Here is a 17,377-nt window from a genome sequence, read left to right on the forward strand (position 1 = left end):
TTTTCACTGTATTCAATAGTTTATTATACATATATGTAGATAATAGTATAAAATGCATAACACAGCAACGCGTGGCCTGATATACTAGTATGTACATATACTTATATATATATTCAACGTTTTCATATAAGTATGTGTTCATATTCATTTCAAATTAATAATATTTTAACTCAATTCCTATCCATATTGCTTTAACCCCTGGAAACGGTATATTCAGTTTGCAACTCGCAGAAGGAAACGTCGGAGACGCATGACGAGCTGAGTCGATTTTGATGAGGACATGAAGATCTGGCTGCAAATACGCGACCTAGTGTAGGTTTTGAGACACCGATCTGAAATTATACACACGTCTTTTTCTCCCCAAGAAACTGCTCATTTGTCGGCCAATATCGGGTGACTATAGCATTTAGCTGTCATTTAAATTAATCGATCAAATTCTCGTCCTTGTAAGAAAGGTTTGACATATGGCGAAATAACTTCACGAAACTTCGCAACGATCATTGCTCAAGGCAACGGTACAATTTTCGATGAAAATAGTTGCCATACAAACAAATCGATTAAAATACATCATTTGAATGAAACATTTTTGTATTTGAAAAGGTACCTTCATGAAATTGGTCATACATTATTATCACAAGCAATGCTATAAGCAATATGATCGAAAACTAAAACTACATATAATTATATTATATAAAATGTTTTTAGAAGGTAGATTCAGGAAATTGCGCATACAATGTGTTCCTAAGCATGGGTGGACCGATCAAAATCAAGTTCTTGTATATAAGCATTTTTATTTGTGAGCATATTATAGCTTCGGCGAATTTAACTATTTTCTTGTTTTTACAGTATTTTTTAAGAGATATGATTTATTGGAATTATATTATATTTTGAAAGAGTTTCTGCAAAAAATTGATGATTTTTTATTAATGAGAATGAAAGAATTCAATATACCCATATTCCATATAATTACTTATTATTAAATTCTACTCATCGCCATATTGTTTACCTTTTAGCATAATTTATTCGAGTTATAATATGTAATTTCTCGTACATGTAGTATGTATACTTTAAATTGGATAGGATTGGTTAGTTTTTTCAATTATTGATAAGGGAGTAGCCTCATTTAATGAGAGAAATTCTGAGGGTAGTGCATAATTGTAGCAAACAACAGTAACACACAAGTTTACACTACTCAAACATAATATGCAGATGAGTGTTTGTATTTACATTAAACTTTTGTATATTAATATTTTAAACTGGATGTACGTGGTTTATGCGAAAAAGCTGAGTATAAACTGGAACGGCAATTTTATCTTTATGATTACATAGATACTCAAAATCTAATAAATTTAGGATGAAGGTATGTACATACATACATATGTACATATACAAATATATTACAAAAAACTATAGATTGAAATCATTTAGTGTATCATGTGCGTGTTTGGTCTAGTGTCGGAATTTATGTGAATAAAAGTTAAACAAACAAGTGAGAAAGGGCTAACATTTATACTCTTGCAAGCTGCAAGAATTAAAGCCAAGGAGTTACTTTAACATGTAAGACGTCAAATAGAGGATCGGAATCTAAGCAATTTTATATATACAAATACTCTATATAAGTCAAACACTGACGGACATATTCAGAATAGGTTTTTTAGAAAAACGAGAATCGTTAAATGATATACTACTAGTTGGGGTAGTATCGATCAGATTTTATCTATTATCATGCCACATACCGAAAAAATGTTCCAGGGGTTTCATTAAGGTGTGTTACATACAATCACCAATCATATGGAGCAAAGTCAAAAAACTGATGATAGTTATATGGGGGCTAGATGAAGTTTATGTTATGTTTTAGTAAAATGTGTTCTGTAATTTTCCTGGTAATAACTCAAATATTGGCCGATATATCCAGTATAAAGTCACCTGGAAGTTCGATAATCTTTATATTAGGTATGTGGAAGCTCAGGGAAGTATTGACCCGTATTTAATTATTGATTTATTGCGCTTTCAGTAGTTTTGAATAGTACCGTTATATGAGGAATGAGCGGGGTGATTTTCCGATTTTCATATTCCATTTTCACACTGTCGATAATAGTTCTTATAATATTTGTCTTAAGCAAATTTGATTGTTGTAGCTTTAATACTTTAGGAGATATGTTCAATAAATTTATTACAGGGCGGGACGTCGAATTAAAAAAAAAAAATTGTCCACAAGTGCCACAATCCCCTCTACCAAATTAGTTTCAGGTAGTTTCTTATAGGTTTTTGGTTTTGTGGGCGTGGCAGTGGTCCTATAACGCCCATATTCGAACTCGTATTTTTTTTTTTGTACAAAGAAACCCGCTTACCAGGTTTCATCAAGAAATCTCAATTTTTACTCAAGTACAAGAGACAGACGGTCACCCGGTTTTCAACTTTTCCCGACATCCTGGTCATTTATTCATATATAACCCCATATCTATCCCGTTTAGTTTTAAGTGATACGTACAACCGTTAGGTGAACAAAACAACTATACCCTTTAGCAACAGATTGCATTATTATAAAAAACAATTGACTTGTTTTTCACGTATTTCTTTTTCGACAATAACCTATAAGTGGCTACAATACTGTAGTCGAATTTTTTATTTGCTTATATAATCTGAAAAGTTTTATAAATACATAGGTGACCAAATTGTCATGAAAACAAGGAAGAACGTTAATTTCGGTTACACCGAAGCCATAATACCTTTCATAGATGCAAGTACCTATAGACTTTACTGGTCCGATCTAGAAAAGTTTGACAAATTTGACTCCGATCGTTCAGTGTGTATGACAGCTATTTGCTATAGTAGACCGACGACAGAGGTTCCGACAAATAAGCAACTTTTTCGAGAATAAGGAACCTGTGCAATATTTCAGATCGATATCTTAAGAACTGATGGACTAGTTTGCATATATACAAACGGATCTTCTTCTACACCTAATTCGTAAAATCGAATGATTTTTCACCTTTAATAAAACTATCCTTTCAAACAAATTACCAAATACATTCGGTATAATTTAAATCAACGACAACAGAAAAAAAACTTATTTTAAAATTATTTTTTTTTAACAGAAAAAGTCTTTAATTTGTCGTCTGTGGTTTAACGATTTCCAAGCATTTTTTTTTCGATTAGTTCAGTTTCGCTATTGGTTCATCATTTTCATCATTTAATATTATAGTATATTAATTTAAAATACTTCTCAAACATCTTATGATAGAAATTAGTGACATTTTTTACCAATAAATCGCCGATAGAGATACTATCCGTTTTTGTAGCAATAATTTTTCAAATCTTTTTTTTTTGTAACGAAATTTCACAAGCTGAAAAGCGTTTTGATCTTTGTCTGGAAGGTTCTGTTCTTAAAAAATTCAATATCCTTTAAAACACCAGTTGAAGAAAGTATTCCCCAAAGATTTCGTTCTTTTTACAGGGTCCGGCACTCGAAGTGTAACCAATTAAAAATCCATAAATTCGGTTTGGAAACTTATTTTTATTTATTTTAAAGTAAAAAATGTGTGAAAATAATCATTAATTTAAGACCAATTCATTTTTGCTCGATATGACCACCTTTTGCCTTAACTGCCACGGACAATGGCTTTCTTCAGCATCTCGAGACTGGTGTATTTTTTACTTCGAACCTTGCTCTCCAAAATGGCCTAGGGAGAATAATCCATTGGATTCGCATCTGGTAAATTCGAAAGCCATTGTGAGGTCGTAATGAAGTTCGGAACGTTGTTTTTCAGACATTCTTGGTTCACTCGCGCTTTGTGAGACGGTGCTGAGTCTTGTTGAAACGCCCATGGCTTGCGACCGAAATGTTTGTTTGCCCACGGCTTCAAAGCGGCCTCCAGAACACTTTCCCGGTAATATGTCGCATTTACTTTGACGCCAGACTCGATGAAAACAATTGAAGAGTGCCCATCTGCGGTGACAGCGGCTCAAACCATTATTTGTGGTGGGTGCTGCCTCCTGGTGGCCGATGACTTAGATTCTCGTATGAACGGTCGGTCAAGTAAACCCTATCGTTTTGAGAGTTTACGAATTGCGCAATTGGAAAAATGTTTTCGTCAGAAAACACAATGTTCGGAATTTGACTGCTTTCGGCCAAGCGAAGCAACTGCATCGCTCTCTCAAGTCTTACTTGTTACTGCTTCAGGGTGAGATCATGGGCCTTTTGGAACTTATAAGGCTTGACCTTGAGCTCCTTTTTCAATATGCGTCGGATGCTGCGGTCCGATATTTTCAGTTCCTTAGCCATTTGATTGGTACTTCGTCGTGGATTTTGCTCAAGTCGCTTCTTCACTATCCGAACCATTTCACGTGAGGTTGCAGTCTTTTGATGATCACCTCCATGGCGTTTTGCGATGCTACCAGTATCATTGTAACGAGTGATGGTGCGATAAACAAAAACTTTATTCACATTAAGGTGTTTGAGCTCACGAACAATTGCTGGCTGTGAGTTTCCAGCTAAATATAAAGCAATCACACTATTACGTTTGAATTCCATCGCTGATCACTTTTTTTTGCGTTCACTTTTGGCAAAACGCTTTTGTACACTTGTGAACAATACTCCGAACTGTTATTCAGCAAATTTATAAACAGCTGATTCCACTGCGACAGCTGCGCGAACGGTCTGAAGTTGGTTACTTCGAGTGCCGGACCATGTAAACATACTTTTTTGTTTTTAAAGGCCTCAGGTTCTGAGGTTTTTTAATAGCTAACAGTAGTAAATTGCTCATGCTAAGAATGCTAAACTTTCATTGGTGTTCTTACTTCGTGGTGCAGATGCTTCTTAGGGAAGAATGTATGTTTTTTTCGGGCAGTAATTTCCAATAAATACAGATTTATCTGTTTTGAAAATTGCTTCGTTGCAAATGTTATTATTTTTTATTTAATACATTAGATGACAGCTTTTCACCACAATCTTTCTGTTGACGTATCCGGCAGGGTTTTTTGAACTTGGTCATCCAACTATTATTTGTCTATAAAAGGGCACCGCTAATAGGATTAGGTCCTGCTCCATTCTAGAAAACTCACTTGGTAGAGACTTTGGTACTGATATCATGCCATGCGTGTTCGAACGTATTCCTTTATTTTAAGTATCATTACCGGAAGTGGCGTTTTCTGAAATCCTGTAGGTGGAATCATCCAAAATCTTTGGTACATCTTATAATCATAAAGGTTTTCTATCTGACATTGTACCTTCTAAACTAAACGAAACAAAACGAATCGAAATAGAACCGACCTCGCAAAGAAAGTATGTTGAACTGACTAAGCTACGTTAAATTCAAAGCCAATGGAAACTTGAAAAAAATTCATTTATATTTTGATGTTGTACAACTTGTAAAATATCACTAGATAAGTTAGGTAGGTAGGAGTGCAGCCCTATCGGGCTGAATTAGCACTTGATGTGCCATTTTGATACACTATTTGTAGAACCTCCTGTATCTGCTATTACGTTTCACCTTCTCTCTCAAACCAGTTTGAGGTTTCGATGAAACTACTTATGTCTGATATGCTTTTAGTGGAAATCCATTCAAGGTTTGGTGCTTGATGGATTCCAAGTGTTTTGTGTCGGATCTGTGCTAGAGCTGGGCATTCGCAGGGAAAGTGGAAAATTGTTTCCTTGTTCCCTGCTACTCCGCAGCCTCGGCAGATGTCGTTGTAGGGCATACCCATTTTGGACGCATGTTCCCCAAATGGCCAGTGCCCTGTTGTGGTAGCTGTTACTCTGTAGATGCTTTTTCTTGACCTATTTAATAAGTCGTTGGTTCATTTCCTGTCATATGTTGGCCATAATTGTTTAGTTATGACGCATTTTGTAATGTTTTTCCACCTGTTATTTGCAACTTGTTGAAATTGTCTATTATTTCTATATTGTATTAGCTCCGCCTCGGATTCGTTGAGGAAAGCTCCTTTGCCAACTCGTCTGCTTTTTCGTTACCGAAAATGTTCCTGTGGCCGGGAACCCAGATCAAGTCTAGTTGGAGCTTGTCTTTTATTGAGCTTAGTGCTCCCTTGCAGTTGTCAACTATGCTGGAATTTGTCATGGGTGAAGACAAGGCCAGGAGCGCCGCCTGGCTATCCGTAAATATAGTAGCCTTATGTATATTCCCGTGGTTTTCTAATAGAACTTCGCAGGCTTTTTCTATGTCTAGTACTTCCGCTTGGAAGATGCTAGCCGAGTTCGGTAGACGTATATAGAGAGATATGCCTAGATCAGCGGAGAATACCACCGTGCCTACTCCGCAGTCCATTTTGGACCCGTCGGTATAGCCTAAGATGGTATTTTCCTCTCCTATTGAACCTCTTCTTCATTCTCGTCAAGATGGTATCCTCACCTGGAAGTGTCTATTGAAATCCAGCTTTGGGAGAATGTAGTCTGTTTTACTCATGGTGAGCTTGTTTAGGATTACATTATGTCCGTAGTTCTGCTGTTTCCAACCTCTCAATTCTTTTATTCTTATCGCCGCAATAGCTGCTGTTTTGTGAATAAAAATGTCCATTGGTAGTTCATGCAGGATCACATTGAGCGCATCAGTCGGACATAACCAGTAACACCTGCACATGCTGCTCTTTGTATTCCATTTAATTTTTTATTGTTGTATTGTTTGTTTAGCGTTGGCTACCATACCAGAGCTCCATATGTAAGTATAGGTCTTATGACAGCCGCATACATCCACATTATTATACTTGTTTTGAGGCCCCAATTCTTGTTGACGATTCTCTTACAAGTATAGTAGGCCATGTATGCTTTGTTTATTCTTTTTTCTATATTTATTTTCCAGGACAGTTTGGTGTCAATCTCCACCCCCAAGTATTTAGCTGTGGGCGATAGAGTGAGTGTTGTACCGTTTAGTACCGGAAGTTGAAACTGAGGTATTTGTCATCACAATGTCATCTATGCCACCATGTGCAAGGGAATTAATTATAGCATTTACTTCTTTGTTATTTAAGGGGCCCTCTATATCTAGAAAAGCAATTACACTTATCACCTCGTGAAGGGAAGTTTCGGTGGATCGGCCTTTTATGAAGGCATGTTGGGACTTCGATAACTTCTCCGCCATTATTGTTCTTACGTGTAAATCTATCAGCCTTTCTAGTACCTTCATCATAAAGGATGTAAGGCTTATAGGTCTAAAATCCTTGGTATTCTGGTGTGTTCTTTTGCCTAGTTTTGGAAGGAACACAACTTTACTTCTTTTACAATTTCTTGTGACGGAAGATAGTTGAATGCTAGCTTTGTATATATTTTCAAACCTTTGAACGATTGGTTCTACCAGTTTTTGCAGCATTATGGGCATAATCCCGTCAGGACCTGCCGCTTTAAATGGTACAAAATTATTTATGACATATTTGATTTTGCTTTAGTCTACTATCGATAATTAGCTGCGTTTAGCGGTGATTCTGGTTGAACCCTCGTTGAAGGTGTTTGCTGACTCCCGGGGAAGTGCGTTGTAATTAGTACCTCCAAAGACTCTTTTTCCGAGGAGGTTCAATCTCTTCCCTCCGCCCTAATGTAGGCAGTATTAATATGATCTTTGGATAGCATTTTACTCAGCCTAGCGGTTTCTCTGCAACTTTCAATCGATGAGCAGAAAGATCTCCATGAGTCGTTTTTAGCTTTCCTGACTGCTTTTTTGTATCTTTTCATAATATCTTTATATGCCAGATTTTGGTTCTAAAACTCTCATTGAAAGCTATCCTTAGTTGTGTTCTCAAATTCTTGAGTTCACTGTTCCTCCAAGGAAGAGACTTTCTCTTTTTCAAAACTGTTAGCGGAATGGATTTATTTAAAGTTGTGGCTAAGATTTTTTCTAACTTCTCCACTTCTGAATCTAGTTCCTGAAGATTTCTAATACTTTTATTGTCCCCATTTTCAAGGCATTTTGTTGCTGTACTGGTCAATTTTTTCCACGCTGTTCTTCTAGGGTTCCGATGTGTGAGAGGAGCACTATGTTTCTCGCGGATGCTGCAGAGTATCCAGGAGTGATCCGACATGGAAGGCTCGTCGCATACCCTCCAGTTATCCACAACGAGACTGTCTGTGTCTGTTGATAGCGTGAGGTCCAGCACTTCCGCCCACCCCTAAACCTATCAGAGCTTGGGAAAAAAAATGTTGGCTTATCGCCCTTGTTGCATATACTTAGATTACTATTCAGAATATACTGCAAGAGTGACTCACCTCTGGTGTTTATACTGGAGCTACCCCATACGGTGTGCCTTGCGTTAGCATCACAGCCTATTAGGACATCTTCCTTCCTGTTCTCCTCTACTAGTCTGGTGAGCGGGGCCGGTGGTATGTCTTCGTCATGGGTAAGTAGGCCGAGACCAAGAAGAAAGTCTTTTCCTTCTGTTCCACCTTTACCACTGTGATATCTGTAATTAGGAAAAAGAAATACATTTATACTTTTATTGATAAGAATGCATGCCCTAGGTTTACCTTTGTTCCGTGTGTAAAAAAGGTTATAGTTGCTGCTGTTTAGCCCTTTAATGGTGTCTCCATTGACCCAGGGCTCCTGTACTAGGCTGATGTCTATGCCCCCCTCGTTCATGAGGGTTGTCAGATTCGCTGTAGCACTCTTCGAATGCTGCAGGTTTATCTGTGCGCATCTTAAGTTATTGGGCATCTCGGGTTTCTTCGATACCCACATTCCTTAGCAACTGGCTGGCGTCGTTGACCTCTTCCGTGTCGTCTTCGTCAGCCGCTTTGTCGCTTTGGAAGATTTTTAGTCTGGCCTTGCGAATTCCGAAGCTGATTTTGTAGTCAGTCTTCTTGAGAACCTCAATGGACTTATCGAAAATGGCCACCAATACTGATCTACTTGCTTTATTCGGTTTACCGTCCTTGATCAGCTGCCACTCAACTATACCAGGTATAGATTTGTTTTACAGCTTGATGCACCTCAAGAGTTTTTCGCCTGGCTCATCTAGAGCGGGTAGCCAAATGCGAGCACGAGGTCTCTTCGGAATGTCCCTGGCGTGTATAAGCCTCAATTGGAGGCCTACAAAGGCGTTGCTGATTTTAGCAACACTAAACGTCAGGAGATCTAGCGAGGCCTGGTCCGCGCACTTGATGACCCTGTAGCCCCAAAGGGTCTCAGAGGAGTCAAACTCCGGGTGAGGACCAGCAGGATTGTCGAGTACAAAGCTTAGCACCATACTCGACAATCTGACGTCGATCTCCACCCATCACTATCTCTCCATTTGGTCCTTCCAAAGGAGTGGAAGTCTTTTTTCCTTCCTCTGCTTCCCCCGGCGGGTACAGCGTCGAATACTTTCAGAACTGGAGTGTTTTCGTCCATTCGGACAACATGACCTAGCCAGCGTAGCCGCTGTCTTTTAATTCGTTGAGCTATGTCAATGTCGTCGTATATCTCATACAGCTCATCGTTCCATCGAATGCGATATTCGAGGTGGCCAACGCGCAAAGGAGCATAAATCTTTCGCAGAACTTTTCTCTCGAAAACTCGTAACGTCGACTCATCAGTTGTTGACATCGTCCAAGCCTCTGCACCATATAGCAGGACGGGAATTATGAGTGACTTATAGAGTTTGGTTTTTGTTTGTCGAGAGAGGACTTTGCTTCTCAATTGCCTACTCAGTCCGAAGTTGCACCTGTTGGCAAGAGTTATCTTGCGTTGGATTTCTAGGCTGACTTTGTTGGTGGTGTTTACGCTGGTTCCAAGATAGACGAAACTATCTACGACTTAAAAGTTATGACTGTCAACAGTGACGTGAGTGCCAAGTCGCGAGTGCGACGACTATTTGATTGATGACAGGAGATATTTCGTCTTGCCCTCGTTCACTGCCAGACCCATTTGTTTTGCTTATTTATTATTACTTGTTAAAATTTAGTAGTCTGTCTTTGATTACTTGATCAAAAAAATAGCTCCATACTTGCATTTTTCCATACAGGTTTTTTTCACAATATTTGTAACACCCTAAAAATAAAACGGCAAAGACCTACAGTCTATATATAAATGATCAATGTGACGGACTGCGTAGTTTTAGCCATGTCCGTATGTCTTTATAAACACGAACAAGTGTCATAGTTTCTCAGATATCGATTCGAAATTTCAAACTAAGAAGGTGCTCATTTGTAGGACCGGACTATAGCGTACAGCTAGCATACAAACTGAACGATCGGAAAACGCTTTTACGGAAAACTTTTTCCATTGACAGAATATCTCGATCAAATTCCGAAAAAATCATTCAGATAGAGTCATTGCAGAATATAGCTGTCATGCAAACTGATCGATCAGCGTTCTTGTAACAAACAGCGCGCCAGTCGTTTCTTCTTTTCGCTACGTGGCGCCAATTGGATATTCCAAGCGAAGCCAGGTCCTTCTCCACTTGGTCCTTCCAACGGAGTGGAGGTCTTCCTCTTCCTCTGCTTCCCCCGGCGGGTACTGCGCCGAATACTTTCAGAGCTCGAGTGTTTTCATCCATCCGGACAACATGACCTAGCCAGCGTAGCCGCTGTCTTTTAATTCGCTGAACTATGTCAATGTCGTCGTATATCTCGTACAGCTCATTGTTCCATCGAATGCGATATTCGCCGTGGCCAATGCTCAAAGCACCATAAGTCTTTCGCAGAATTTTTCTCTCGAAAACTCGTAACGTCGACTCATCAGTTGTTGACATCGTCCAAGCCTCTGCACCATATAGCAGGACGGGAATTATGAGTGACTTATAGAGTTTGGTTTTTGTTTGTCGAGAGAGGACTTTGCTTCTCAATTGCCTACTCAGTCCGAAGTTGCACCTGTTGGCAAGAGTTATCTTGCGTTGGATTTCTAGGCTGACATTGTTGGTGGTGTTAATGCTGGTTCCTAAGTAGACGAAATTATCTATAACTTCAAAGTTATGACTGTCAACAGTGACGTGAGAGCTAAGTCGCGAGTGGGACGACTGTTTGTTTGATGACAGGAGATATTTCGTTTTGCCCTCGTGCACTGCCAGACCCATTTTCTGTGCTTCCTTGTCAAGCCTGGAGAAAGCAGAACTAACGGCGCGGGTGTTGAGACCGATGATATCAATATCATCGGCATACGCCAGCAGCTGTACACTCTTATAAAAGATGGTACCTTTTCTATTTAGTTCTGCAGCTCGAACTATTTTCTCCAGAAGCGGGTTGAAGAAGTCGCACGATAGGGAGTCGCCTTGTCTGAAACCTCGTTTGGTATCGAACGGCTCGGAGAGGTCCTTCCCGAACCTGACGGACCTTTTGGTGTTACTCAACGTCAGTTTACACAGCCGTATTAGTTTTGCGGGGATACCAAATTCAGACATCGCGGCATGAAGGCAGCTCCTTTTCGTGCTGTCGAAAGCAGCTTTGAAGTCGACGAAGAGGTGGTGTGTGTCGATTCTTCTTTCACGAGTCTTTTCCAAGATTTGGTGCATGGTGAATATCTGGTAGGTTGTTGATTTTCCAGGTCTGAAGCCACACTGATAAGGACCAATCAGTTTGTTGACGGTGGGCTTTAATCTTTCACACAATACGCTCGATAGAACCTTATATGCGATGTTGAGGAGGCTAATCCCACGGTAGTTGGCGCAGATTGTGGGGTCTCCTTTTTTATGGATTGGGCATAGCACACTTAAATTCCAATCGTTGGGCATGCTCTCGTCCGACCATATTTTACAAAGAAGCTGATGCATGCTCCCTATTAGTTCTTCGCCGCCGTGTTTGAATAGCTCGGCCGGCAATCCGTCGGCTCCTGCCGCTTTGTTGTTCTTCAGGCGGGCAATTGCTATTCGAACTTCTTCATGGTCGGGCAATGGAACGTCTGCTTCACCGTCATCAATTGGGGAATCGGGTTCGCCATCTCCTGGTTTTATACTTTCACTGCCATTCATCAGGCTGGAGAAGTGTTCCATCCGCAATTTTAGTATGCTCTGGACATTGGTCACTACATCACCTTTGGGGGTTCTACAAGAATGTGCTCCGGTATTGAAACCTTCTGTTAGTCGCCGCTTCTTTTCGCAGAATTTTTGAGCATTACCCCTGTCGGCCAGCTTGTCAAGCTCTTCGTACTCACGCATTTCGGCCTCTTTCTTTTTCTGTCCGCAAATGTGTCTCGCTTCCCTTTTCAACTCTCGGTATCTATCCCATCACGCACGTGTTGTGGTCGATCGTAACGTTGCGCGGTAGGCAGCCTGTTTTCTCTCCGCTGCGGCACTTCACTCCTCGTCGTACCAGATGTTTTTTTGCACTTTCCGAAAACCAATGGCTTCGGTTGCAGCTGTACGTAAGGAATTTGAATTTTTAGAATGTATATTATGTATATCTGTACCTGTTTGTTAACTGCTAAACTGGTGATGTGCGAAAAATTATGCCGTAATAAAATGTGCATATTTACAATAGATAAAACAGTCAATGCTTCACTTGCATTTATTTTGCAACATACAGCTCAAGCGACAACTTCAAAACCGAGGAAAACTAGTAACAAAACCTATACCTTTATGTGTATAATCACGAACATATAAAAGTACAAAAAGATTAACATTTTCAAATACTAGTAGAACCAGGTTCAAAAACCAATTAAAGTGTAATATAATATTAAACAAATTACAAAGGAGTTCAACTGGTCTAATGTCGTCGATATTACAACAGCAATTAACATTTGAAAAGTTGATAAAAGCTCCTGTGCATACATGTGGCGCTGTTTTTCAAACGCCGTCAACGCTTTCACCGATTTTACATAACGAGCCTGACACAAATAAAACAACCACGAAGTCGCAGTCAGCTGTAGATTCCTTAGAACGATTCTGCGCTGATCCCATGGCTATGGCCGCACATACGTTATTAGCTGCATCTACCGACTATGTTATGCCTGCGACTGATAGCATCAAAAACAATAACAATGATAAAGTCAGTAATTCAAATATTAACGTACTAAACCAGCAAAACAAATGCTCTGTTAGTAATAATGTTGACCAAGTTATCCCTGCATGTGAAACGTTAAATTCTTACCCGTCAGTCCATGTTTTACCAATTTCAGTAGATATGCACTCTTCTCATGATGACAGCCTAAAACTAGCTGCATCACCGGTGCAGAGTAAGTCTTTTTCAGAAGACATAGCCGATGTTGACCACATGTATGCATGCGATAGAGTTCGTACAACTAAGCAGCTTGTCGATGAAAAGCTACGCAGTTCATCGGGTTTGAGCGGGTCTCCTGGCCACGAAGCCAATACCCATCAACTGCTAACTAATCACACTCGTTCAAATTTTGAGCATGAATTTAAACAGCAAGTAGCACCCGTTGTACTTATTCCTCAAGATCATCACCCCCAGCACCAGCAAAAATATTCGCAAACTCAAGAAACTCAAGCCAACAATGAAGTCATAAACGGTAAAGGAATTGATATTACAAATAAAGAGCACCAGACGGTAAATAGTAAACATAAAGGTGGGAGAGATTCATCCTTTAATATTACCGCGTTTAGTAATAGTAGTGGTGCCTGTGCCAATGGAGGTCTATGTGGTACATCGGAAGAAACTAATGTCGTCGAAGCTGACACGCGAAGAAATATTCCGGTCCTTGATGTGCTGCTTAACGACGAGCAATCGAAGAATATGTTTAAACATTTGTCTCCACCTAAGATGGGTTTAGCGCAAGCAAGTACACACGTTTTAGCCGTGCAGAGAAATATTGGTCCAAATGCGGTTGCTGTTGGACAAGACAATTTTCCACCACCTAACGATTGTATGATTCCCGTCGACAGTTCTACTTTTTTATATGAAAAAGAAAGCCAGCTCCTAACTAAACTCTTTGCTACAGATCTGGTAATACCAAAATGTTATATACCAACAAGTGCGGTAAACTCCTTTCATGTGGATGCCGAAGATATTGGCGGTCCCAACAAATCAGGCAACCGTTCGCAGCATGGTAACGATATGTTAGATAATGCAAAAGAAAAGCGTGATGTTGATTTAAGTATGCAAAGTGCGCGCTCTACTTTACCCTCTACCGAGGCCACCAAACAGTTAAACGTACCTCCCGCGGCACTTAATTTGCTAACAGAAATACTTTTGCTCCAACAAGACTATCAGCACAAACAGCAATCACAATTACTAACATCGGCTGCAAATAATGTTAATATTGCAACTGCTTTACAGAAGGATCAACTGCACATGAATAAGTTGTCGACGGCATCTCCACTGTCAGCACCTCTGGCGCTCCCATTTCCTTTCCAATTACCGCTTCCTTTGTCATTGTCCCTTCCTCTGCTGCAGCCGTTACCACTGTCAATGCCACCCATACCAATTTTTGAAAATACTAAAAATAATAACGGTAGCAATTCGATTTCGAAACAATATAATTTCGAAGTGCCGGCGTTCCTAACAGGCGATTCAACTGACAAATGTAAAGATCAGATTTATTTAAAATCTAAGCACGAACCAGCAACACACCGCGACCACCAGCAAAAATCAACGGTATCTTCACAGCAACAGCAAGAAGCTTCGAACCATTTTTTAACTACACAATTTCTGTATTCGCGTATGTTACCCGCACTAGCCGATAATTTGAGGGGACGGGATCTCCATATGATAGACTGCGCGCCCAGTATTTCGATGCTAAACACGCTTGCAAGCAGTACACTACCTTCCGAAAATGATAGTAATAACAATCGAAACAATTTGCCAAACGACAATAGTGAAAACGTTGATACCAACTCAGCGTTTGATACCGTAACTCTCTCTCCAAAACAAAGCAACACACAATACACGAGTACACCCAATTTATCCACCGACATCAGTAGGACTGACAGGTTTAGTTCCATAATGACAAACAGAAATGCAACTACTACAAATCTGAGCGGTACTGAGCTTTTATCTGCACAAGAGGCGGCGCTTACGCAAGCCCAAATACAACTTGATAAGTATTTAGGGCTTAGCAATCAGTTTATTGAACTCACACAAAACAATTTAACAATATCTGACAAACTTACTGCCCACATTGTACCACGCGTGTGGGAGAATTTGCAGCAATCTAAACAATTAATTCATTCAACACAGACGCAGTTGAGTTTACTTAGGCGACAATGCGCCAGCGCAAAGTTTTACTACGAGCGAACGATGCGTCGGCTGTACTCAAGCGATTCTAAGTATCTGTCACAGTTACAAGCGCGTAAAAAACCCTCCGCATATTCATCATCCTGGTGTCCGAATAGCATTGTAACTCGGGCAGCAGTAATTGCAGCAATGGCGGCTGCGTCGGAATTACAGCCACTGCCGACAAACACTTTTGTTAAAACGGAGAGTTCTATTAGTGGTAAAAGTGAAATAACCGATAAAGAATGTGAGCGTGCTTTAGATAAAAGTCAGACATTGTTAGAAATAGAGACTGTTATTGAGCGTTACGTTAAGACGGTATGCAAAAATAATGAAGATGCAGACGCAGTTACTAATGAGATTAGCGGCAGTGACTTCATGCCGAGATCTAATGATAATTATGACAACACAAGAACTCCTGTTTATAGTTCTCCAGGAATAGCTAATAATGATGATGGGGAATATGAATTTGAATGCAATGCGAATGTAAAGCGTCGTAATAAAACATCATCACCCTTCACGATTGGCAGCAATGCAAACTGGCGATTGTTGGAGGCATCGTCTCCTATCTGCTTTTGGCATCCAGATAATCGAGGGCTCAGCGTAAATGAAGGCGTGCTTTCTGCTTCCGAAATTATACTGGAATGTGCAGCATTAAGTGTTCAAGCGCATATGCAAGACCCCTCTATTGTAGTAAACAGAATTGCTGGTGAAAGAACGTCTACCCCCTCACACGAATGTGAACGTGGTGGAATAACTGAAAATTCTGAACATACGACTACGGACGGTGAAACATTTCAAGGCTTACTCCTAAAAAGAGTTCTAAACACGCGCTCAGGTTCCTACAATGGCGATCATGACACTGAAGTAATCAAGAATGCAAATAACGAAAAAAAAGAACTACAACAATCACCTTCAGGCTCGCCAATGGCCGTGAATGCCACAAACTCTCCTAACATGCTGACACCAACGTCCACGCCAACTACTACACCGACGCCGCCCAACATAAATGCTGCTATTGTTGGAAAAAATCATCGCAAATCAAATTATGCTCATCACCTCGAACCATCAATCAGCCCTGCATCTACAATTACAAACTTAACTCATAAAAAGGCTTTATTTTATGAACAATCGAATTCTCAAACGCTTAGACAACGTTACAGCAGCAACAATAACGGCGATATTGCTAACAATAATACTAACGACAACATGGACAACAAAATTGAACCAAATAAAAAACTTGAGACTCTGCAAGTTATTCAAGCAACGTCGGAATCACCAGTTTCACCTTCAGTGGCAGTAAATATTGGGCATAACAAAAAAAATCAGCAACACCAACAACAGCAGCAGCAGGCAGCGTTCAGTGGTTGCAGTAGCAGCAGCACTGGCGGTAGCGGCAGTGGTTGCTTATATGGTCTAAATGGTCCATCATCTAATACTAACAGCGAAACAACTACAGCAGCGGTGGCGGCATTGCAGGAATGCGCTTTTACCAATATTTTTAAGGCACGTTTCAACGCGCTAACGGCTGCAGCTGTAATGAATGCTACAGTGGGAATTTCGGCGGCTGCTGCCGCCGCATCCGTAATAGATGGACCGTATGATTTAAGCATCAGCAGAAAAGCTAAGCAAACGTAATGGTTCCTTATTTACTTTTATTATTAATAACAAAATATAAATAATTTTTTATTCAGTATATTTTCTTTGTATGAGATCAGTTTTTACTTGGAGCACGTTATTCAAATTCGTCGGTTAGGTAAAAGAAACACGTTTCTGGCTACACCACTTGCCGCCCCTTATTCAGACACTAATTTTAATATCAAATACCAGATTGAAGAAAAAATGTTTCCTAAATACGGGATTAAAACAATATTCCCACAAATCGTACTAAAAATTCACTTAATTTCTAATTTTTAACCTCAAATACGGGGTTAAAAAAAATAACCCCAAATTCGGGATTAAAAGATAATTTGCTTTTAATTTGTTTTATTTCTATTTTTAATCCCAAATAATAGATTTAAAAATAATATAATTAAATAAAAAAATATTAAATTTAAAATGTTTATTTCCGAACATCTTGGCTTAGAAAATGTTCATCATTATTCAGATCATTCGATTTATAATTTTTTATTCCATCTTCTTTTTTAAAATAAAATTTTAATTTTGTAATTCCGATGCTTGGGCTATAAATTAACATTTCAATTTTTAATTCAAAATTTTTGAAATATAAATTCGCAACCCTGTTTACACATTTGATCACGCAATTTCATCTAATTTAAGAATACTCAA

The 17,377-nt window shown here is 39.5% G+C and overlaps 1 protein-coding gene across 17 annotated transcripts in view; it reads left to right on the plus strand.

Moving 5' to 3' along the window:
• LOC120779428 (protein pangolin, isoforms A/H/I/S) overlaps positions 1 to 17,377 on the plus strand; it is a 268,570-nt gene that overhangs the window by 211,561 nt on the left and 39,632 nt on the right. For 5 of the 17 annotated variants that reach the window (XM_040111644.1, XM_040111648.1, XM_040111645.1 and 2 more), the window contains exon 2: positions 12,395 to 16,722. The exons of 11 other annotated variants lie outside the window; for them this stretch is intronic. In XM_040111644.1, the coding sequence (XP_039967578.1) occupies positions 12,623 to 16,722 (4,100 nt within the window). In that variant the 5' untranslated portion in view covers positions 12,395 to 12,622. The remainder of the gene's footprint in view (positions 1 to 12,394; positions 16,723 to 17,377) is intronic. One more of the 17 variants, XM_040111647.1, reaches the window with a different exon arrangement.

Source organism: Bactrocera tryoni, unplaced genomic scaffold (genome assembly GCF_016617805.1).
Source record: "Bactrocera tryoni isolate S06 unplaced genomic scaffold, CSIRO_BtryS06_freeze2 scaffold_11, whole genome shotgun sequence".
In the NCBI taxonomy this organism is placed as follows: domain Eukaryota; kingdom Metazoa; phylum Arthropoda; class Insecta; order Diptera; family Tephritidae; genus Bactrocera; species Bactrocera tryoni.